We start from the raw sequence: 25,400 nt of genomic DNA on the forward strand, positions 1-25,400 counted from the left end.
AAATTCTTGGAGCATTTTGGAGCAGAAACGTGTTATTTTCTGCTACTGCCTCCGTAATGTCATATCCATCATGTGCTCTCAACCTCTGGATGGGAGACTATTATCTTCCCACCGGCTGAGAGCTTCAGCGTTCAGCAGCCTAATCTCCGCTCCGTTCCTCAGAGGTCCATCGTCTCTATCGGATTTCAAATTGGATACGATTCTGTCAAGACTATACGTATAGTTGTCAGCCATGCATGTAATGACAGATCCACAGAGAGTGACTTTCCTCTTCGCTTGAACGTAACAGATATTTATAATTTAACAACAAACCACTCTCGATTATGACAACTCCTGTCCAAGCAGTTCCTTGGCAGAGGTTACTTTTAAAAACACTGAGGAAAGACGGAAATATTAAACTTTTTTTATCGGGCTTTTCCTGTGTTTTTCGAGGTCACATTAAGTTATCAAACCAGCATTTGTGATTCTGAGCACGAGGCTCGTCATGTGTTGATCACGATGTCCTCCGAGCAAAGAGCATAGAAAGTGGATAGTGTCTGGTTTTTTAATCCTGCACGCTTTCATCTATTTACAATTTCAACGACTCCCGCGCGCCGGCCAGCGTGATCAGAAGCCGGTGAGATCTTAAACGTCCAGACGACGGTTTGAAGAAAAGGAAGAGATAACGACGAGGAAAAGACGACAAGAGCGAACCGACTTCCAGTTGACGGCCGAGCTCTTAATCACAATGTAATCACATGTGGCTGCTGGAGTTCACCGAGTTTGGCTTTCTCCGGAGATAAATGAAGATTATTCATTCACGTGCTCCAGAGAGGCTTATCCCAGCAGAAGGCATGACAACAAGATCGCCCGCGGCGAGGAAATCTAAAATTATCAGCCATTTATGAGACGTTTAAATTTCTTTTGCTGCGTTAAATGCTTTAAAATGAGTTAAAATTCTAGTTAACTTCGTACTTCTGGGTGAAGGCGAAGTTGTATCTGATTAACTATTTTCAAAGTTTTAAAAGAGACATTTGAACTTTAACTTTTATCAGTTACTTTATATGAATTAATTAAAAGTGGTTATCTATTACTTGCTAATGCCGCCTGGCCTGATTCTACTTTAACACACTTTGGTGATTTTCTTACCCACAAATCAAGCCCCCTGAGCCCGCCAGCTGGTGGGGGAACATGCCGCCTGCCCTGGTTCTATTTTAATGATATTTTGCTAAATATTGCATGTGCAGTGTAACTTATAATAAGGGATGGACCAAAAGCGAAAAGTATATGTGCCTCTATTTTTTATTTTTTATCTTTAAGATAAATATATAATAAATGTAAAAAATCTCCCAGAAAATGTTGACATACTGTATACTTAAGATTTACTCTTGCACTTATTAAAGCAATATGTAACATTTAACATTATTATTTTTATTGTTGTTTAAAATGTGTATTTCCTGTAATTACCCATTTACATTCATGAATCATACTTTAGGGGTTTAAATGCACCTGCATGACCCCCTTCAAGAGTCTTTGAGTGATACTACACCCAGTATGTGGCAACAGCACAACAGAGGTTTCACCACTTTGTAGCAACACTGTTCCGACACTGGAGCGAGAAACTATCTGTATATTCCAATGATTCAAATCAGAAATGAGCGAAAAAATTCAAAGATATTTGTCAAATTATCTTTAAAAAACATTTATTCATAAGAAATCGAACTATGTGAGGAGCAAACATAGTCATAATGTCAAACCAGCCAAGACTAGGATACATTGTTGAGATGTTTGTTAGGCTTTTGCTTGTTCAAGTCATCACAGTTTTTACTGGATCTAACTGGTGTAAAACCTCTGATCTGCATCATGGACCACCCCCCCCCATCCGCCAACTTGTACATGCTTGCATTTTTGATGCATGACTTTGACCAAGGAGACGATGGGATGACACTTCTCTGCAGATCTAAGGCTGTTAACTGAGGAGTCTATTTTCTCCTGAAGAGGCTGTGACAAGGACTTATTTATTAATAGGAACGTACTACAGCGCTCCTCTGAGGTCCGAGGCCGAAGCAGAAGCCCATGCGTTCTTGCAGGACGGCTCCGAGCTTCATCTACAGAACCTATGATTTGGTTGATTGTGGAGCTCGTTCACACAATTATAAATGATCTAATTAAATCAAAAGTGATTCTGGGTGTGAAACTGGGAAACCAATCACACTAATTTCATACCTAAAGCCACAACAAATGGGGCGGATTAGTTTGTGCGTCTCTCGCTGATTGTGTGCGTATCGCCCAAGAGCACACTCTGGCAAAAAAAAGAAGAAAATCACCGACGGGAGCCATAAGATGAAAGACAATTAATTCAGAAGAATTAATTTGCAGCTATATTATTGAACTTTGCTCCACGTTGATTATGTGAACTTCTAGCTGAGCGAACACCTACTGGGCACCACAAGAGATCTGGACACACTCGCTGGTTAACGTCCAAATATAGACCCGTAGTTAGAGGACGAGGGAGGAGATGAGAATCGATGGTGGGATGTTAACAAGGCAGGGAGGCATGATAATAGCTGAAACCCACTTGATCGAATGTGATTTATTTATTCCTTACTTATTTACCCCATAACATATTAAAGCTAGGAAGTTATCTGGAGTGGTGGAATTACTAGCCCACAGTTAATAACTCGTATCCCTTGATGAGTATTTGGTAAAAGATGGACAAACACAGATATAATTAAAATACTTTAAGCCTCTAAGAATAAAAAGACAATATCGCAATCACTCATACTTGCCGATAAATTTACTTTTTGCTAGACCCACGACTCTTAAAGGATTTTGGACATTCGTGTGATCTGAGTTTTGACACCTCTGTCTTAGAATCAGACACTTTTTATTGCCAGTGTTGAGAACACAACACAGGGATTTGTTGTGGTATTACAGAATTAAATTATGGAACACAAACGGAATAAAAAGAGATTTATAAAATAGAATAAATTACAATAAAATAACAGTCATTATCCTAAAACGTAAACAAGATGAATAAACAATAATAGACAAAATGAAATAAAAACACATTAAATGTAATTGAACAATATTAAGTAATGGGTAGAAAACGGGATGTTCTGGTCCGTATCGATCTCAGTAGACTACGAACTGTTTGACAATATGTCTGACAGCTTGTAGATTACTGACGGATCCCAATGAAAATTCAAATGTTTCTTATTTTTGATTAAATTTATAACATATTTAATATATATATATATCAAATAACCATTACTTCCATAATTACAGCTCTTTTTGGCCAAGATTACACCTGAAGTCTCTTCTCTCTTGAAAGTTTTTGGGGTGTTAAGTTTTTTTAAATTGTATTTTTTTTTTTTTTACAATCCTCATTTATTATTTATCACATTTCTATTTAAGTATTTTCAATTCGTTTCCCTTTCACCACCTAATATTTTAACAGTCCAATAAGAGGAAAGATCTCCACTAACCTGGTCAGGTGACTCAAATAAACTATTCCCAATGATAATAAAACAAATACTATAAATAAATTCAAATAAACAGGAGATTCATTTGTGGACTTCCTTGACCTGGATCAAGATTAATAATGTTAACACCTTTATATCCCAGAATCCATCAATGATTCAGCTCTGTTTACTATGGACTCATCAGTTTACTAAACAAGCAGCGATCCCACACATCAACTCCTCTCTGTGAAAACAACTTTCTTAAACTGATGAGTGTTAATTCCGTCTGACACCAGAGCGCGGGGCTTCAATGGAGCCGGAGTGTGGAGTTTATTTACGTTTTCCTATCGACTCTCTCTGTATAGAAGAGCGACGCCCTCACTGCGAGCGACTTGAGTGAGCCAGCTGCTTGACTGGAAATCTCAGAGAAAACCCATTAAGACCTTCCAAAAAAAAATAAAAAGAGTGGAAAACACAGCGTGACAGAGCGGCACAAATAGCCAGTTATTATCCTGCCAGAGAGCTCAAAACATAACCTCGCAGGTGGGGGAGTCGCACCGAATATGAGGCTCCACTTTTTTCAAGAATTACAGATTGAAAGCGACGACAAGAAGCAACACGTGAAGATTCAAATGATTTATGTGTGAATGTGTGTGTGGAAGAGTGTGTGGGTGCAGCGATTTATTTGTGGGTGAATTCAACGATGTTCAATAATGCATCGGCGGCTTCGACGACGTTCATTACGGTGCGTCTGTGTGTGTTTGTGCGCTCACCTGTGGGCGGATCACTCTTTCGATGTTCTTCAGGGCTGTGTCAGGGGAGGGAGGCGAGCAGTCTGGAGTAGGGCCTGTTGAACTGTTGCCATGGTTACCAAGCTCCACTTCACTCAATGCTGCATGGGACAAGTGACCTTGGCGAGAGAGAGAAGGGAAATAAGAAATATTTCATTTGCATCAGGAAATAAGCGGAAGAAATCGGTCTCTACGAGCGTTTACAGCCGTAGAGTTCATCGCCGTGGCGACATGCTGTTCTCTGGAATAGCACCTGAACCACAGTAAATATCGGTGCCATGAATAATATTTACTCAATATATGTGAACCACAATCACGATCTCAAAACATCAAAATATGCCAGAGATGATTAGTCAGAGTTCTGCGGAGATGTTTGCATCGTATTTTGCTTCGGCTGGGACGGGAATCAAAATTTTGACAGAGAAACTCCTTGACATGATGAAGGAGGAGAGCGAGTGGAAAAGGGTTATATATTAATGATGTGGTGGGGTGTTAGAAAATAGTAATACCACGTTACATAGTGATATTTCTTCACAAAACTGTACAGGACACAGTATAGGATTCATTTTTGTTTTTTGGCTTCCAAATCAGATTTAATTATATAAGAAAAAAACGTTATTTTATGGTTTTCAGTGTTTAAAATAAAATAATTTTCATTTACATATAACATGCCATTCACAGTGTTAATTTTTGTGTTGCAATTGATCTTCCAGCCACTAGATGGCAGCAGTCATTATGTCCTCCGCAGCTATGGGATCAATACAATCCTGCAAGATCCTGGAAATGACTGAGAACAAGAGGATACAGAGGAGTCCAGGATCATCATCTATCATTTAAAGTATCATCTATATATATTTAGTATCATTTAGATGTACAGTATGTATTGTATGGTTGTCCATGTACCATGCAAATCGTATCATCAAGTAACTGTCCAGGAGATAATTTAACTGCAGGTTCAGGTGAATACAAATGTTTTCTTTCTTTTATAAACTGTAAATTTAAAAAAGGAATACATAAAACAGTCATTGCTTTTCCAAAAGTACAACCTCGTAGAGATGGGTTGAAGCTTCAACAGCCGATGAGGTATCATGATACACTGTCTTGATGTCTTTGAACGAAATGAAACCTTTTCTTATTAAGAGTGCCATCTAGTGGCCTTTCAAAATGAAGATACTATCATTAAGCCTCATCAACCATCAATATACATGTTATATTGACCAAACTTTTCACTACGCCGCTCTGCATTGGCGTACCAGATGAGGCACGCTTGCAACCAAACTACTTTACGGCCGCGGGCCGGAGACGTTGGTTGCTTTCATTTCCATGATGGCTTCAGTGCTTGGCAGACATTTGGAAGCTTCCAGGGGAGTTTCAAACAGTGAGCTGACAATACAAGAGCCTTCTTCTGCTTTTGTAGATAAATTCATATGAATACTGCTTGGAGGGACTGGTGACCTTTTCAGTTCTTGGATATTAAATAGTTTGAAAGGACACAGAGGACCCGTCGGAAGATGGTGTTCCTTATGACCAAGGGACAAGGTGACATGACAAGACTCTCTTAACCGTCCAGACCTAGCAACCGTCTCAATGCAGTTGTTAAACTGAGCAAAGAAAGAACGATATCACAACATATCTTAGGGTAGTACTTGTGTTGATCCTTTGTATTGATATATGAGCATCTACGATTGATCAATGTCTACAGCTGAGTCTTCATGGTATCCGAGCATGTAATGTGTCTCATTCATCAAGCAACAATGGCTTGGTATTGATCCGAGGAACAATACATTCAATCCATCCGCAACTGTGGGATGAGTTGAACCGTAAAACAAATCCATGCACCTTCAAAGGTAAAGTCTAATCCGACGCTAGAAAGTAAATTCAAACGCACACCAGATCGACAGAGGAAACATCAAGGTGCCTCTTTTTGAACTTTTTCTTTTGGTGGCTCCATCCCTTGTGGAAAACATTCCTGCACTCTCCTTGCCGAAGGGAGGGCAAACGACAAAGAGAGGAGGAATCAGAGGAGAACGTTAATTTAAATGTTTCTAAAAGTGTGTTCGCTCCTGGTAGAAAAAAGTGAATGAGATTTAGGACGAAAAATGTTTTTTTTTTATGCAAACTCTTAACAGGATTAAGACGGTGATAGCGGACGGGTTTGTTGTTTTGGAACATCGATGGAAGCAGGAATTTAGCGGTGGGTACTGCTGGTACAGATGCAGAGTGAATTTGTGGTTACAACGCAATCAAGCGTTCTCCTTCAGATCCTCTAACAAGACGCTTCCTGCTGTCAGCTCTGCCATTTCCTATTGTTACAGACAGGCTTCTAAAGCTGTATGAGCTGCAACAGAATCTTCTGTGTGCACCCAGAGTACTTACGTGTTATTATGAATCAACAGATCTGCTCTGTAGCTTTGAGGTTGAGCGGAATATGAGGGTAAAGACCAACAAAGTTTGGTAATCCAGGACTAAAAACATCAGCATCTGTCAAACAAGCTGAAAATTGTTTTTTTTTTTTCATCGACTTCAGTCTATTGCTGTTCTTTTAACCAGTTAATGGACCTCAACCCTTTTAATAGTCGAGTCCTGGAGGTGTGAGGAGCTGCCATAAGCCACTTGAAGCTTCAAGCAAGAACCACGGTGGAATAAATGGAACGATTCATCACTGAGCAACACAAGACTGACAGTTGTTTTCTTCTTACAGTGAGTGCGTGGCAAGAAAACAGCATTTAATCAAGCGTGTGCAACCTTGAAGACATATTTGTCTGTTCATATATCACTTGCTCAATGGCAGTGAGTTCGAGGAAGATATCGTACTTAGAAGATTCTGAAGTGGAAGACAAACAAATAATTTGGGTTAATGGTTGAATATTATACTTTTATTGATGCCAAAAAGGTCTTCAGTGGCTTCAACACTTTTTGGTCTTGGATATGGTCCATCAACTGTACGTCCAGATCTTTCCAAAAATCATTCGAGTATACATTTTCAAAACTACAAAAGTGTATATATGTTATAAAAAGAAGAAGAATTACAATGCAGTGAGAATGAAATTGTATGGTCCACGAGTTACTCAATGGATGTAAGGACAGACTCAACAAAAGAAAAAATATATCACATACCAAACGGAAAAAGACACAAATATGGAGCCCTTTGCCGAGGTATCTGAAGGAAATAACCACAGTCTGAAAGAAGTAAAATAATGACATCAGTAAAACTATATGTCGATATTTATAGATCATGGAAGAAGTGAAATCACAGAGCGAAGGGGGTTTTGTTTTTTATTGTATTTCTTACACATTTTCTTCCTCATAAAGTTAACGTTTTCTTATATGTGTGCTAAAAGTGTATATAAAAACTAAACCAATTGTAAAAACTTCTTGAAACAATATGAAATGGTGATCGAAAAAAACAGTTTTACTGTTAAATAAAGAAGTGAAATGGAATTTAATTGTTTTTACATTTTCCCTCGTTTTGCATCAGGGAAATCAGATTTCTTTCAGAAGACAGAGGTAAACAAGATTGACAGTAAACCTATTACATTTAATTCAACCGCCGCTTTTCCCATTCTTATAGGCAAATGCTCTTTTCTCTTGGGAAGAGTAACGGTGGGAAACTCAATCACACAAGGGGCCTAAATGTCAAACGCAGCTCAAGAAGCCAGCTGCAGAAAATTAAATCATTGAACAGTCCGTAACTGAGCCTGAGTAGGACATGAAGATATTAGCATGACTCAGATCTGTAGTTTGTGTCTTAACAGATCATTTGTCTTTCTTCAACCCCTGGCTGCACCTACCAACACAAAAAACACACTTTCTTCCATCCGTCCTCTTTCATCTGCTTTAATCTTTCAGTTTTTGGACTTCTAAGATTTATTACTAAAATATAATAGAGGTATTTTGAGTGGCTGGGTTAATAAATCAACATATATAGGAAGTGTTCTAGATATACAAGCACTTTAAATAAAACTGTTTAGACTTTAGACTTTATTTTATCGTCATCTTTTCTAGGCTTCATTTAAGGAGTTGGTTTGGTCATTCAGTTTTACACCGACTTCAATTCAACTTTCATTTTAAATATTTCTTGGAGTTCTCTCGAGACACTTTAAAGTTTAAATAACACTTTTTTAGAGAAGACAGAGAAACAGGTCCCAGCAAATCGCAATGATTTGATGAAGAAAAACTTCCTTATGACAGGCAGAAACCTTGAGCAGAACCGGACTCAGTGTGGACGGTCTTATGCTGTGACCGGCTGGGAAGGGGAAACTATAGGGGGTTGTAAGTAAGCAAGTCATTTTTATTTGTATAGTGCTTTTCCAGACCAGGGTCAAAAAGTGCTTAAACAATCAAAACAATACTTTACTTTACTCAATAAAGTATATACTTTAAAGGTCAAGATAAAACTGATAACACAACAGGAGTTCCAGAAAATCAAGGACCTGAACAAATAAAAACGTCTTAAGATGTTTCTTGAAGGAGTCAGTAGATCCATCAAACACAAGAGAGGAAGATCGTTCCAAAGCTTAAGAGCAACAGTCTGGAAGGATTTCTCTCCTCTGGTCCTGAACCGTGTGCGTGGAACCATCAGTAGATTCTGATCCACAGACCTCAGAGCCCGAGCTGGGGTGTAAGGCTGGATCAGATCAGTGATGTAAGGAGGAGCCTGACCATGAATAGATCTGAAAGTAAGAACCATAATTTCAAAGTTTATTCTGAAAGAAACTGGAAGGCAGTGAAGAGTTTGAAGGATCGGAGAAATGTGAGTTCTTCTAGTGGAGCGGATCAGAATTCTCGCTGCAGAGTTCTGAATCAACTGCAGGCGAGACAGATCCTTCTTGTTAAGACATGTAGAGAGAAGGAGAGGGGGAGAAGATACAGATAGATAAGTCTCCACATATATGCATAATGAACCACTAGGGGTCCTCGTGGACCTGTAAGGCTCAAATCTTCTTCCTTGCAGCGACTCCATCTGCACTGTGTTACAAAATCAAATGTTCATTTAACTTAACTTTATCCTAGATGGTGTTGATTAGAATTAGTTCATGTTTTGGATTAAAAAAAAAGATATATAATTCTCAGCAGGAGCGACCGTTTCTCCCTCCGAGCTCATGTCGTGGGATTTGGATTCCAGCGACTCCCTTATAAACGCAACGATGACTAACGGCTGCAGCAAGAGGGGGCACAAAAGAAAGGCATCTGAAAAGTTTTCTTTGGTGGCAGCCTCAATGACAGCAGGTCCCAGGTGTTCCCGCGGCGGCTGGTCTGAGTGACAGGACACAGATGGGTTTGGACGGGAGGGTCCTGATTATTTTTGGTTTCAGAGAGTGAGCCGAGACTCCAGCTGAGAGAGCTCCGAGGACGGGTGTTCGTCGGAGCGCTGATGCTGCAAAAAGCCAACACTTGAATACCGAGATAATGTTGTGACTGTCAAACTTGCCCTTTCCGTCATCACAAAAGTCAGCGAGGAATCAATGCTGCACCATGTGACCCTGGCTTTATTGTCTATGTCTGGGAATTCATGAAAAAATAACTTTTTTGTGCTCTGTGTATTGCAGTTGCTGCCAGGTGTTTTGTTTTTTTTGCTGTTTACAAAGCAACACAATCTTGTTTCAAATCCAGAAAATGGTGCATCTTAAAATGGAGGTTAACAAGAATAAAACTGTAATTCAGTAACTTAAAGCGCCGAGTAGTAAAGATGATGAGAAGATAGTCTGATCGTTTGAGCTTCATGTGAATGTTTATAAAATAAAAACGTTTTGTGTACAAATTACGAATGAACAAATCATGCGAATGCTTCCATTCTGCAGCTTCAGTTTTTATAAAACAGACGTGATGTTGTTCCAAAAGAACGTCTGTGACTCTCGTAGAGAAAGACTTGAAGCATCAGACGTTGATCATTTTGTTTGTTATATTATAAAAACAAGCTCATAATTCCTTTACATTTTTTCTGAAATGCGTGAAATAGCAGATTAAAATATTCAGCATAAAACGTCTTAATAAATACAGATCATCCTTTTGGAGAATGTGAGCATATTTATAAGTTTGGAAATAATTTAATATCCACTTGTGTAACTACAAACGCTTGTGTGTATGTATGTGTTCATTTTTGATCAACATTGACAGTTAATGTAACTCTGACGTGAACATCTCAACACGACTAGTGAGGCTGACATGCATCTGAGCAGTAAATAAGGACGTACGTCACCTTAAAACTTGTTGTTCTGTTCAATCAGCTGTAAATAATTAAAAGACTCATAATTAACAATGAAATAAATTAATTGGGTTTAATTGTTCATTAAAAACGGATTAAAAAAAAAAAAAAAAAATTAACAACAGGTGCTTCTCGCGTCTGTTTCGACACTTCCTGCTTATGTTTGCATCATCACATCAGGCGAACACACACACACAGACGTACACAGACGTGCACACACACACACACACAGACCCGTCTAATTAGCCTGACATATGACTGGACTCGGAGCAGAGAGGCAGGATTCTCCCTCCTGCTGCGTCACAGCGCTGATGCTGAGCCTCAGACAACTTGTGGGAATAATTCTCTCTTTTCACATTTCTTACAGACAGCCTCTGCACCAAAAACACAGAAGAAATAACGTCTTATTTTAGTAACCAACCACCTGCAAATGTAACCAGGGAACTTTACATCAATCCAACACTGATAACGAATAAATCGATTTCACTACAACAGGCGTCTGTAGTTAAAGGCATTTCTATCCTCAAATTGCGGTTCTTAAGAGGAGAGTTCCAGGGGATGTCACTGGTAATTAAGTTACCATAGCAACATACAGGTGACCCCATAGCTGGTGATGCAGTTGCCTTGACAACCATCAGTTTGTAGCACCTCCAGGAGAAGGAAGAAAAAGCACAGGAGCAAGGATCTCTGGTGAAGAGATTTGACACTACCAGGAAAAAACCTACGCATTTACCATTTACAACTGAAAAGGGGGACATTTGTGGTTACAGTTCAACTTCACGCTCTTTTAGACAATACCTCACTGTGAAGCTTCATGATGTGTCAGAGCTGTATCACTAGTGACGGTGTAGGTACGGAAAGGGTCCGGAACTGCTGCCTCATGATCAAGCAGGAATGATTGAATTTTTAAAAGCTTTTTTTATGAGTAAATAAAGCTTTAAATAAAAGATTTAAGGACCACAAAAAAACAAACAAAAAGTGTAACTATCTGAGGTTCAGTCTGTTCACCTTCTTCTTAGACAATGCTTTGTGAGCTGTAGACTACGAGTCATCTGACCATTAAACAGCGTTTATAGGACGACAGATGGATTATCGATTAGTCATCAGGCGCCTAAAAGCAAACATAAAAATGACAAAATCGCATTTTGTTTAATGACCGTGCTGGACAACCGATTTGTTGGACTAAATGGATTTGAATGTTTTACACAAAATAAAAATGTCTACTTCTGAGGTGCATGTTGTCTATTGAGACTGCAATACTCATTTTTGGCGATGACAAATAAAAAGAAATAACCTGTACATGTCAATCATGAAGCACCATCAGAACAGGAAGTCATAGACACCTTTTTTTTTTTTATTTCCTTTTCAATTTCTGCTCCAGTGTCAGAGAATCAACTCATATCCGTTTAAAATCCTCTTCTTGTGTTTAACCAAATTAAAAATGTCATTGTTAGAATGTAGAATTTAGCCAAGGACTTAAACAGTTATAATCATTAATTTGTTGTTTTTTTACATTAAGATCTCCCAGTCAAGCACTAAACCTCCGAAAATGCATTATTACACACCGGTAAAAATAAAAAGTTGATTTTTCTTCAACTGTATCTTAACTGTTGCTTGTTTTGACAAAGTTCCTGTTCTATTCTGACATCATTGGCAATTCAGTTTCTCTGACTATGAAGTAAATTAGATTTTAAACTGGCTAGCTAACAGAACAGAACTAGCATACAAGTGTTACCACCTTGTGTTTTTGTATACTTTTCAAATTAGAATATACATTTTGATTGATGTACAAAAAATATAATTTCTAATGTAAAATTGAGGTGATTTTCATGAAGAACAAATGTGAAATTCTGAACAAAAATGTATTCTCAATGACACTGTTTTAATATAGATTTATGCCTTAGGTCTGGAAAAATACTGCAGGTCATATGTGACTAACATTATGTGTGTGTAAAAAATATATATATATGCAAAGGGGAAATGGATCATGATCCCCTTCAAGTTACCAGTTATTTGTCCAGAGTTGATGGTCAACACATAATTCAAGTAAGTGTGATCCAAACACAGACTAAAACTTTATCAACCCAATGACCTAATTCACATTATTGTATTTATTATAATGTCAGTCACTATTGTGTCTCACGTGAAAGTTGCTTCATTCACATGGTATTTGAACGACGGTGTCACAGATTCGTTGAGCTCCGCCGGGAGTTTCTCCTGGTACTCCCTCCGCTGCTTTTGTTACTCGCTCTTATTCCCAAAACGGCTGAATCCAATATAACAGTTTGACAAACACCATCTGACAAATGTCCACATTTTTATTTGTCATCCAAGCTGTTTGTGTCGCTCTCACCTACGTGCATCACACCTGGCCACGTCCACGGAATTGCTGCTAATGTTTCTGCCAGAGCGACAGGAATAACAAGCAGGCGGAATGTTTTCCAACTAATAAAGTGGTGGACAACACAGCAGCCGCAGTTTGTGGTGATTCATCCTCAGACACAAATTCAAAGTCAAAATGGACTTGTCAGATGTTTTTGATGAGATTTGTGTGATGAAATACTGCGTCAACTTTATGATGTTCACTGATCTCACACCTCCAGGACTTCCTTTAAAAGAATGAGTCTAAACATTGACAATAAATGATGTAAAACATTAAACAGTTGTTTGGCTTCAGGGAGATTCCAAAAAGTTTGAAAACTGAAACAAATGTATGAAAACTGCCTCCATAATAATCAGGGTACATAACAAAAAAAAAATCCAGAAAATGTCAACACCATTTGAAAACTAGTCACTGAATCTTTGTAAACAACTTTCATTCAACATTTGTAAAGGGTCAGTTCTATACAAGCACAAAGAGTTTTGGTGATTCCCAATACAATAACTCTTAAACAGTTGTCGTTAAAAAAATATAGGAACTGTTATTGAAAAGTAGAAAATCTTTCCAAAAACACGTGGAGTTAAACCTATGTTAAATGCACACAGCTACACAGCTACAATGAGTTCACTGTGAGGGGGTGAGATGAAGAGTGTGTTGGAGATTAAGTGAGTTATAAAGTATTTTTTTGTTTGGTAAGTTTTATGCTTGAGTCTCAACCAACCAACAACATACATGAAAAAAAATATTAGTTTCCGTTTTAGTTTAATAACATTTTAAAAAACCTTTTCCCCATTTTCAGTATTGGTTGGTTTATTTTTGAAGAGCCACGACTCACGTACAGTAAAACTACATTTTCTTCTACTTATCTTTGGCTCTGCATGACCAGCATCATCAGAAGCACTGAGATACTTTCTGAACGACAAGGTTCTGATCTGTTCTACATTTTTTACGTTAATTACAGCACGCTTATAATAATAACCATGAAAACATTTTCATATTTCTTCCCCTTCTTTATTCTACAAAAGTTGTACCTGATTGAGGATTTAGGAATGTTTGCGTAACGTTTAAAGATTTTGAAGGAGGTTTGAGGAGTTGTTTGCAGTATGTTCTTCACAAAATAGTCACTTTGTTTATCGTATGCTGTTGTTTCACTGTAGGTTTATAAGGTAAACAAAGTTTACCAATGAACTGTATTTCCTTTTGTTTACAAAATGCTAGTAAACATTTAGCACAATAAATAAATACCATTTAAAGACCATAAATAACAGTAGAGCAAGAAATTTCATATTTTCACTCTGGTATTGGATCGGTATCGGTGGATACTTAAAGTGCAGGTATCAGTATCGGTAGCTGTATCAGGAACATAACTGGTTCTTATACCATCCATCAGGATGTTATCAACATGATGCCAGGAAGAGTCAAAAGAGAATGGAGCAGAAGTGTGTAACAGCTATGGTTTGTAGTTAAAATTCTGAGCATTCCTGCTACAACAGAATATTCAATTATTCAGAGCGACTGCCCTGCGGTTCCTACCATTGCGGGGACAGTGGTTGATCCTCTGGTTGAAGTCCAGTGAACACGGTTTATGGGTGACAGCAGTGGTCACAGACTCATAAGGGTTATCCTCGTCCTCCGGCAAGAAGACGTCCAGTGAAGGCGAAGTTAATATCTCTGCCGAGCGCTTTGAGTTCTGGAGGAGGATGAGAAATAAAACATATCAGACAGAGTAATTTTCGTCTTCTTGGTGTGTGTGTGTGTGAAAACACTTCAGACATCAGTGAAACATATTTGATATCCACTGGTAAGCTTGTGCTATTGATCATTTTGGCTCCTTCGACAAGATATTTTTTTAATTTCTCAGTCCGTAGGATTGGAAAAAACCTTCACCGACTTTAATCTCCTCGAGCATCTGTCGTAATGGAGCTACATCTGTTTTATTACACCTCAATACAACTTTATTTATACAGCACCTTTTATGAACGCTTTTCCAAAAGTGCTTTAGAGCAAAGAGAGGAGCATAAACAAGAACTTGTGTCTGTGTTCCTCTGCCCCAAAAAGACCCCATCCCTGTGTGGTATTCTGCTGCAACCCACAGTAGACCCAACTCCTGTACGTACTCACTTTGGACATGTCGGTGGTAAACCAAAGGAGAAACAAGCTGTTGTTCTTTTTTACAATATTATAATTTGAATGTCTTTCTACTACGTAATATTAGCATTATTTGTTGGAGAAAATGTGTGAAATAAAGACACAGACAATTTCGCAAGTTCCCAATCAACCTCTGTATGTTTTTGTAATGTGGGAGGAACCAGAGTATCCAGAGTAAACCTACGCAGAGAACATACAAACTCTACACAGAAAGGTCACAAGTTGGCTCCCTGCAAACTTGGAAGCGAACCGGCAATCTTCAAGCACCCCATTTGAAATGATTAGTTGTTTCTCATGATACGTTTCCATAGCCAGAATCATGCTAATGCCTTCCCATACCAGCTTTTCTTTTAATGATGATGTTAACTCCGTTACTTTGTCTGAACGACCACCCAGAGAGTGTCATGACCACATCATTGTTTCACAGCATAAGAAGTACTTTTGAAGTTACCAGTGAGAAAAACCAGAAACTGACACAACTCATTTTTTAAACAAATGTACACGTTCTAAGAGGCAACAGGGATTTCATGAAATTTGCATCAACACAGCCAGAGCCAGAAACAATGTTTTTTAATCTTATCTCATTCTGAAGTTACAAATAAAAGCTATTTCATCTTCAACAAGGTTAACAAACAAAGGACAAATTCTTGGATGTTTTCAGTATTTAGCCATTAGCGTCGATAGTAGGAGCTTCACTTTCTGCTTAAATACTTGCGTGACATTTATTTTTTACAATCAAATGTTTATTACACTGAATAATACAGTTTATGACAGAGACCATAGGCCACATGATATCTGCTAAAGGGTCGCACATTTTGACATGTCTGTTTTAACTTCTAACATATCAGCTAAAAACATTAGCACCATTGTGCTTATGACTGCGACAAAACACATCTTTAACCATATTTGAAGTGTTCAATTTGTTTTTTTAAGATTTAAGAAACTCTAACAATATCAGTTGCACTAGTGACTTGGTTAAATGGGACGAGTAACGTCTGGATATATTGTACTTAGAGATAAAAGCTGAGGTTCTGGAGATGTGCTACATCAATCGAAGGCTGACTACCATGCGTTGTGTAAATTGGGGTCCAATTTCCTCTTCTATAGATCCATGTTAAATGGAAGTCGTCTTAAGAACCAGATTAAATGTGAAATATTTTTATCACATCCAGATATGAAGCGAAGCGCCGTCTCACATCCGTATATTAAAGACTTCAGTCTCAAGACAATAAAAAACCAATTACAGGGATGGAGCGCGAGATCTGCTGCTATTTCACTCTTAAGTTGGAGCACTGGTGAAAAGGCTAAGCCCCTGTGGGCTGAAGGTCTCTTATCTCGGAGACAGATGTGGGCCTGGGAAGAATGAAAAACAAGAGAGAGAGAGAGGAGAAAAAAAAGGGAAGGTTGGAGGAGAAAGCTTTGGTTTAGCCAAGAAGACAAAACATTTCTAATCCAACGGCGTGCCCTTTGGAATGAGGCTTTTTCTTTTTTTCTTCCCAGGATACATCGCTCCGTCATCATTTCTCAAGTGTCACCTGGCAGCTGTTTTCTCAAATTGAGTCCACAGCGATGAGGCGTCTGGGTGGCGGTGTTGGTTCTTCACCTTGCTCCGAACTCTGCTCCCTGAAGCGCCCTCACCTCCACCCTAGACCCATTACTCACGGTGCCAACGCCGGCCGAACTACAGCCGCGCATCCATCACAGGCCGAGCTCTGAACTGAATAATCAGCCGCGATGAAGAACAATCGGTCCCTTTGGCGCTTCCTCTCCCGCTCGTCTTATTTCACAGCGCATTATGTTGAAAGGGCAACAAACTATCGGCGGCTTCTCTTCGGTCTCCATCAGCGCTCGATTAGACTTCCATTAACACACTCGGCTGCCGCCTCAGACGGCGGCGCTCAGCAGGTGGTCCTGCTCCGAGTTGACACTGATTTGACGCGACAGCCCGGGTAGCTTGTCTTTTCACTCCGGCACCTGACAGGAGCGCTGATAAATGACCACCATTTTCAAACTGTTTTCTCAAAAGATATGAGCGGATCTGACGCCTCCAATTAAAGACGTGGTGAATCATCTGCATGCTTAGATTGCGTTTCTCGTCCCCCTGCATCACTCAGAGTGTTCATGTGGGAGGAAGTAAGCAGGTCACAGTCCATTATGCGCACAGAGTGGATATCACGTAAAAAAAAACCTGGTTTCATAATAAACGGAGCGGATTAGAGAAATCACATTTCTGCTGGTTCATATTTCCAGACAAAGACATTATTCAGTCGGTGCCGATTATGAAACAGACGCTTGTTCATACACATTTGCAACAATCGGCATCAAGTCAACACCATGTTTGAACTTAGCATGTCATCACAAGCCGTAACTGTAACTATAGAAAAACACTTTTCCCCCAAAGGACATGGTCTATGCAAGGGTTCAAGAACCATTTTACATTCATACTGGCAGAAACAAAACAAAAGCCCTGATTAAAAACTTCCTTAATGACTCTAAAGCTCTTTCATGTTGGAATACAATACGTTTGTTGTGGAGCCACGACGAGAAAATCTGTTTTTTTAGTCGGATATCTTAATCAAGTTTCACATTCACTACATAAAAACTAAACATCTCAAATAAAGACTGAAGTTTATGAATTTATTAAGTAATAATAAACAGGGTTTTTTTGTCTTATTCAAATGTTGGTTTATTCTGTGCAAAAATACTGTCATTACAATCTAAAGATAATTCCAATTTTTTTTTTTTTTTTTTTTTGTTTTAGACCTTAAATTGAATTTCATTTTAGATTTTTTAGTTTTTTATTTAAAACCCTTTAGTAGCTTATTTCAAATTACTTCATACAATCAAGCAAACAATCAAATTATTTAAACAAGGTACATCATTCATAATTGTTTAAGCTCAGGTGCATTTCCTGTTTGAAAGTGAAGCATCTCAACCACTTCACCACCAGGTAGTTGCATGGGTTGCATTGTCTTGTCATTGCGGCTATTAGTTCTTTCACAATAAATAGTTTTTGTTGTGGAAAACTTTCAATTTCAATTGTATTTAAAATGTTATTTAAGACATTATGATATTATAAAGGATTTCAGACTCTTTATGACCATTTATTTTTAGATTTTGAATTTTTAAGACCCTGAAGGAGCTCATTTAATAACACAGCATAACAAATAAATAAACTAATTCTGTTAGACATTAAAAAAAAGAGTGCAACCACTTCACCACCTGGAAGTTCGTTCCTAGATTTTTAGGCAGTTACAGTAGCATGGATGTTGTGGAATGATCATTACAACAGATATTGTCACAAGTTGACTCATTTAGGGATTAGACTGTATGATGTTTTCTAACAATGTTTTCTATATAAGCAGCAGCGAGGAACAGCCACACAGGTGAATCAAAACCTTCCTAAGTCAGTCCATTTTTAACCAAGTCCAAAAGTTAAAACGTTAGTGATGCTGTTAAACAAACAGACATTCCAACAATTATTAATTTGTGCTGTATATTTATTAATGAATCACCTTTTTAGTGATAGAAGCAAAGCTGTCACCTCACTGTCCATCGATACATATATACATACAACAGGAATTACGATTAGATGCTATTAAATTGTTCAAAATAGCCTTTCTACTTGTACATCAAAGTACCAGCAATCCTTGAAAAGAATCATCAGCAACATTCAGGACACCCAAGTCAAGTACCGCGAACAGACAAAAGTCCAACTATTCTCACTGGAGTTTGACTTCCTGAATAAAAAGAACAAAAGACTTAAAATAAAAACTTAACAAAACAAAAAAAAAAAATCAAGGAAAGGAAGCCAAAGAATCCCACTTACTGCACGAGACAACTTCAGCTAATCCGAGAAGACGAGCGAGGATCTCGAGGCTGAGCAGGAAGAGGAATACAAGTTCATACGGAGAAAAGGAAGCAGAGGAAGTGGGAGTGCATTCAATTTGGAGCAGGGATTTCCTCACACACCAGCGGAGGGAGCGCGATTTCTGTTGCACACACAACAGAAGACAAATAGCTGTCCCGGCAGAAACCTAAACACTTATTAAAGAAGCGAGAAAGTGTCTCTACCTGATGGATGGAAGTCCTGGACGGGTTAAGAGGCTTTTGGGAAGTGGGGAAGAAGAAAAAAAAAAAGAGGCTTCACGAGCTACAAAGTGAACAATAAAGTACTTGGTGCTCATTTATCCCCCTCCTCTCGTGCCCTCCCTCTCCATGGGCACAGATAGCACACAGAGAAACTTGTGTCTGAGCTGGACAGGAAGAGCTCGGACAAACACAAGCCTCCACTGGCCACTAATTAGCAAGTCTTATGAAGCTCCGGACCTTCTGCAGATTAAACGCTGGCGTGTGTGACGGTGATCATGTGACTTGAGGATTGCAGGCCGGCTGCTCTGATGTCGTTGATGCAGGCCTTTTTTTCGTGTATAAATATAGTTCAGATGTGTGTGTGACTTATGTCGGAAATATGACTTATAGAATGACTGTCTTCCTCTGCGTGGCTCTCTCATCGCAGTCTGGAGTTCAAGGGTCATCAGATACGAACGGAGGATGTAATTTGCTGGCATTTCCTTTAAGGATGTGATTGTCAGGACATATTTGAGACATTACAGAGAACATAGAGGACAGTCAAAGAGAAATCTGAAGTACAATTTCATATTATATTATATATATGAACTAAGTAATATATGAACTAAGTAACCAACTACCCAGCATTGACACAATTGAAACCTTATGACTGAACTCATGATACACCATGAATAACTACTGTGAAAAGCACTGACAAAATAATCTTAAAGGTCAACTAATGTGTTGATCTGTGTGTCTTAAATAGATGTTACGTGTCATCAGTATGTGTCCGTTTGTACAAAACTCTCTTTTCATTGAAATATTTACATTAGGAAATCTACTTAAGCCCCGCCCACTGAAAACACTTTTTGCTTACCATAACCACATCAAGGTTGTCACACAGCATCATCGATCCCTGAAGTCTCCATCTCCAAGGGACTCATTGTAAAAACAAAGCGGGCGAAAATACAGCTGGCTGGAGGAGGAGTGAAGACCATTACTACGTCATTATAGACTCGGCTCTCGTAACCTCTCGTTCGCTGAGATTTTCGACGGGCAGAACTTCATCGGACAATGACTTCAAAACATTGCCATGATCAGAGACTTACTGCATCTTAGACGGGAAGAGTTGCACATTTGGATCGTGTGAGTGAGTCAGGAGAGTTGGGTTTTTATATTAGTTGCCCTTTAAATTAGAAAAATACAAATGTAAACAGTAACATGAAGTTGGACTTCATTTGAGGTCTCGATTGAATTCTGTGTTTCCAAGGTTTTCTAGTTTCTGCTAGTTTTGACAAAGCTCAGCGTGTGAGCAGGAGATTGATGCCTTCCAAGTAAACATGAAACCTTCAAGACCTTCCTGAATCCCGACGAAACTAGAAATCGCACTACAATACACAAACAAACCAACGTTGGGGGAAACATAACTGACACACTCGCTGTTGGATCTCTGCGAGCTTAAGAAAGTTCAGTCGGTGTTTCCAAACGTAAGAAGATTCCAGCGAAGCCGAGATTGTTGTGCCGCACCTTATTCTCTTGCCATCTCCACGTCAAAACAAATTCACACTCCAGCAATCTCCCCACAGCACAGCAGGACACAGCCAAGACTTTTCTTGGAGGAACATTTTGAAGTATGACAGCTATCTGAACAGCCCTCTGAAACACAATGTTCTCGGTTATTTATGTCCGTTAAAATACTCTTCGTCCCTTCAGACGTTCACCTTAAACATCCTGTCATTTCTGATGGTTGCTTGGTTTCCATCAGTGAGGGCTGATGGAAATAAAGTGAAGGTCCAACAAAGCGAAATAAAGATGTGACGATGATGGGAGAATGAAGAAAGGGAGAAATAAAGAAGGTCATCTGCCATGTAACATTGTCGCGAGAATCACACTGACGGGCTCTGAAAAACTACAAGAACATTTCTGGTGGTCCATGACCATGATAGCCGTTCCTGATGGTGGGCCAGTCTAGGTCATAAAGGGTCTTTAAGGAAACATATTGTGTATTTTTCTTTCTTATCCTGCAGGAATGGAGGACTAAAAGTGACCAAATGAAAAATAAACACATAATAGTCTTTAAAAAAAATACAAATTTAAGTGAAAGATATTAATATTGCATTAACATTATAAGTATTGACTCATTTGAAATAAAATATATATATAAACAAGAGATCTATATAGCTATACATTTAGAATTTTTTTTTCCAGATATATATAAAATATGTATATCATTATTTATGTTTTTATTCATTAGATTGTGTATAGACGGGCAGTCTGTACTAATGTGTCATTTCATTTAAAAAAAGAATACATTTAACAATCAAAACGAGTTGTTCTATATGATGTCCAATAATGTAATTTAAAAAGCTTTGCTTCAGAATAACAATGTTAATTCTTCAATATTTATGATTATAATCATCTGTCACAGTGAAAATCCCTAAAAAATATTTTTTTATAATCTTCATTTGATCCTCCAGGGTTTATATTTGAGATATCTTCAGTCCTGCTTGATAATAATATAAGTAGATTAAAACGTTAACATGGATTCAAGTGGTGTGACTGACTTCCACTGTCACCTTTATTATCAGCGCTCCACCTGTTCCTCAACTTCCTCATCAATTCCGAGACCTGTGAAGTGCTGCGGGTGTTAAGGAGTGCCAGCACCAAAGACCTGGCACTCCAGCCCTGCACATAAGCACCTGGGAACTGAGGATGTAAGGTCACCAGCTGCTCGCTTCAGAGAGTAGAAAAGGCAGGGAGGCGGAATACTGATAATAAAGAGACGGCATTCAGCGCAGCAGGGACGCACCTGATGTGGCTGAGTGAGGCCGTCACCAGTGGTCGTTCAAGACCTTGAGACCGTGAAGGTCTGTTGCTGGGCAACCTCTTGACCTACATGTTGGAATTTATTAGACATTGTATTGGTTTTTATCTCTCAATTAAGTGTTTGAATATTGACGATCTTTACTATCGTAACAAATAAAGACAAACAGAGTACTAAGAACATCAGAAGGGAGGAACTCTAGGTGATTATTATGACTATGGATGCATCAATGAACGCCCTACGGACGAGCGGCATCACATTTTTAATGAAAAGCTAACGTTCGTTTTAAATTATGCACATCGGAAAGTGAATCTAAGCGCATTAAAGGCAACATTACAGTTTCATTTCCCTGCTTTCTGCAGATGAAAGTCGAGCCTCGGCTCCTCCAGCTATACGAGGCTCTTAATATCTTTCCACTGTTTGCTGGAACATCAGTCGTGAAGTACTTCACCAACCTGAAGCCGTTTTAATCAAAAATAAAAGAAATCATTTTGTACTTCAACCTGCAACCTTCCTGATGTCCTCCTCCATTATTCCACACTACACTCAAGGCAATCACATCATCCGTGTTTAAATGTTTCTCAGCGAAACCATTAAAAAAACAGATCCACAGATTTTTCCGTTGGATTTTGAGGAATCAATGATAATTTTCCGAGGACACATTTGAGTGATTCGTCACTCTCTGTGACGCAGACTGCACCATGAGCTTCTTCGCTCCTACTGTGTGTGTTAAACGAGCGAGTTACGTGATGCTACCGCCACCCGCTGTCTGATGGAAGTCATTATACTCAGTATATTTCCAATTTTTTATAGAACAAAAATGAATGGGAAGTGAGTATTAAGAAATGACGATGTGTTGATGAGGCCTCATGAAACAGCTGATGGGGTATCATGATACAGTGTATTTCTAAAGACCACTAGATGGCACTCTCCGCTTTATAATCTTTGAGAGCTCCATCTACTGGCCTTTCAAAATCAAGACACTGTTTCATGATACATGGTGTAGGTAAGTGCTTTCCTTGTTCCTTCTTCATTCTTTAGTTTCCAAAAACTGTATTCTTGAAATGTTTTTTTTTAAATAAACTCTTGATCTTAACCATCAAACATTCTGACATTTGATGTCCATTATTGAAAATATTACGTATTCTTTAGAACAGGTTTTCAAAATTCATCACTTGAAGTTCAAGTTAAGTTTGAGTGTCACCAGTAGGACATACTCTATCCTTGTACAATATAAGATCATCTTTATATGAAATGTTAAAATAATCTAGCTTTAATAATATTTTAAAATAATAAGAGAATAAAGTAATAAATAAAAAGATAAAATAAGAGGGTTGCATTATTTTTACAATTTAATTATTTAACAGTGCGAAAAGACAAAATCCTCAAAGGATTACAAAACAAAATATAAAACATAACGAAAAAAGAAAAGGAATAAAAAAGAGGATGTTTCAAAGCCACTGCTCCACAAATTGTACGTTCGAGGCCCTCCAGGATATTACAGACGATATACCTCTGATGGCTCCCCAGCCTTAATTTTGATCACTTTACAAAAGAGATTACACTTTATTTACATTTAATTTGAAACAGTTAAAAGGCAATGATATATCTAAAAAAATGTATATCTTTTTGAATTAATTATATTCATATTGAATATATAATGATTGATTAATACCAGTAATAATAAAAATAAAATAATTAAAGTAAGTGCAGGTTGGATTTTAGGCTGACCTGGCCTTTTGAATACAGTGAAAGCGCTAAATGCGGCCCCCGAGCCACACATTTCAAAATACTTTTCATTTAAAAGGTCAAGGTCAGCTTTATTGAATGTTTTTCTTGATATGTACCAGACATACAAAGAAAACTGAGAAAAAGTTTCCCACTATCTGACCTAAAAGCAAACAATATTACATAATAATCCCAGCATACTTACAAGATAATATGTTAGCTAGCATAGCAAAACTTGAAAGTAATAAAAAAATGTTTTAAAAAAAACATAAAACAAATTCAGAACATTTTACGACTGGGAAATAAACTTCTTTACCGAGGATACCACAAACAAATTTCATCACCAGCAGTAAAAAAAAGATTTGTCAAGATCATAAAGTGTTGCAGCAACACATGAAAGTCACTTTTAAATCTGGCGGACACTGTTTTGATGAAACGCTGAGGACCACAAATACTGAATTATTTAATGCTAGCAAAACCAGGCGAGGGGTTTTCAAAATGTGACACCAGCTCAAGAGGAACTGGATTGATGGGTCACATGATGAAGAGACGAGTGGAAGAATTCAAATGACAGCAGAATAAGTACAGTGATTGTTCATGGAGACAGTTTTTTTTATAATCAACAACATATTTGCGAGGAACATACTTATTCATATGATTTAATTCCCAACTCTGTATTAGAAAGATAAACTCACATTATTTTTGAGATATTTAAGGCAAACACAGTGACCCACGCGTCACGTTTCCAGAGAGGTCTGTTGTGTTATAAATGTCAGATGTCCAACTGTTAAAGCCAGCGTGCTTTTCACAGCTAAAAGCTCTCGTCCTAAAGCGTATTAATAAGCGCAGCACGTGGAAACGCGAGGGAGGGAGAGAACGCGGCCGAGGAGCTGCTGAGGATAAATTGTAGAATTGGGTTTGATGCCGGAGGTGGATTAAAACGGGAGATTGTGCTCCTCCAGCAGGTGTGTGTCGACCGCGGGGTAGTGTTTGTGTTGGCAGGAGCGTATTGTATTTGCCAGATACGAGGATGGGATGATCCTCGGAGAATATCTGCGTCGACTAGAATAAGCGCTTTGTTCAATGTTTCCAGGCAAGAAGGTGAGAGCAGAGTCAGCGTGAGCCGGATGCAGATTCTTACAGGAAACACTCTTTTTGGCCTCAATAACAATAAATAATTACACATAATAATAAATAACGTTTTCAACATGCATATGAAGTAAAGGGTATTTTAAAGGTTAGTGCAGCACTTGTGCCAGCTGTCATCATCCTTGAGGAGAAAATTAGTACCTTGAAACACTTGCGTATTTGAAGTATTAAACCATTGACCTCCATAATTATTGGCAGCCCTTCATAAGATGCCTTTCATCTAAAAGAAACCCTGACTGAGAAATCATTATTTTTCCACCAACAAATTTATTTAATTGAAGCATTTCTGTCATTTACAAAGTTGATCAAAGTATTTGGGAACATTTATTTAGCAATGCATCACTTCCTGTTTATTATGGAGGGTTCTGTTTATTTAGAGTTCAGAAGAAAGAAAGATACATCAGATATCTTCCACCCAGGATATGGACTATGTGTACTGTTGCCACCAGGAAAGCAGTACAGAAACTTAAAGTTCAAGTAATGTGTTGATTTAAGTGTGACTTCAGTTTGTGTCTGTTTTTACAAAACTCTCTTTTCATTGCAATATTTACATTAGAAAATTATCTGAAGGCCCGCCCACTGAAAACACGTTTTTTTCTGGAGATAAAATCTTGTTTGTCATAACCACACACACTCTGCTGTGATTGGTCAAACATGGAGG

The 25,400-nt window shown here is 38.3% G+C and overlaps 1 protein-coding gene across 3 annotated transcripts in view; it reads right to left on the reverse strand.

The window, feature by feature from the left end:
• Positions 1 to 25,400, reverse strand: part of anks1b (ankyrin repeat and sterile alpha motif domain containing 1B) — a 186,727-nt gene that overhangs the window by 80,339 nt on the left and 80,988 nt on the right. For all 3 annotated transcript variants that reach the window (XM_087787324.1, XM_087787323.1, XM_087787322.1), the window contains exons 11-12: positions 14,353 to 14,509; positions 4,217 to 4,353 (exon numbers count right to left, since the gene is read on the reverse strand). In XM_087787324.1, coding sequence (XP_087643450.1) covers positions 4,217 to 4,353; positions 14,353 to 14,509 — 294 coding nt within the window. The remainder of the gene's footprint in view (positions 1 to 4,216; positions 4,354 to 14,352; positions 14,510 to 25,400) is intronic.

This window comes from Callionymus lyra, chromosome 3, assembly GCF_982586985.1.
Source record: "Callionymus lyra chromosome 3, fCalLyr1.hap1.1, whole genome shotgun sequence".
In the NCBI taxonomy this organism is placed as follows: Eukaryota; Metazoa; Chordata; class Actinopteri; order Syngnathiformes; family Callionymidae; genus Callionymus; species Callionymus lyra.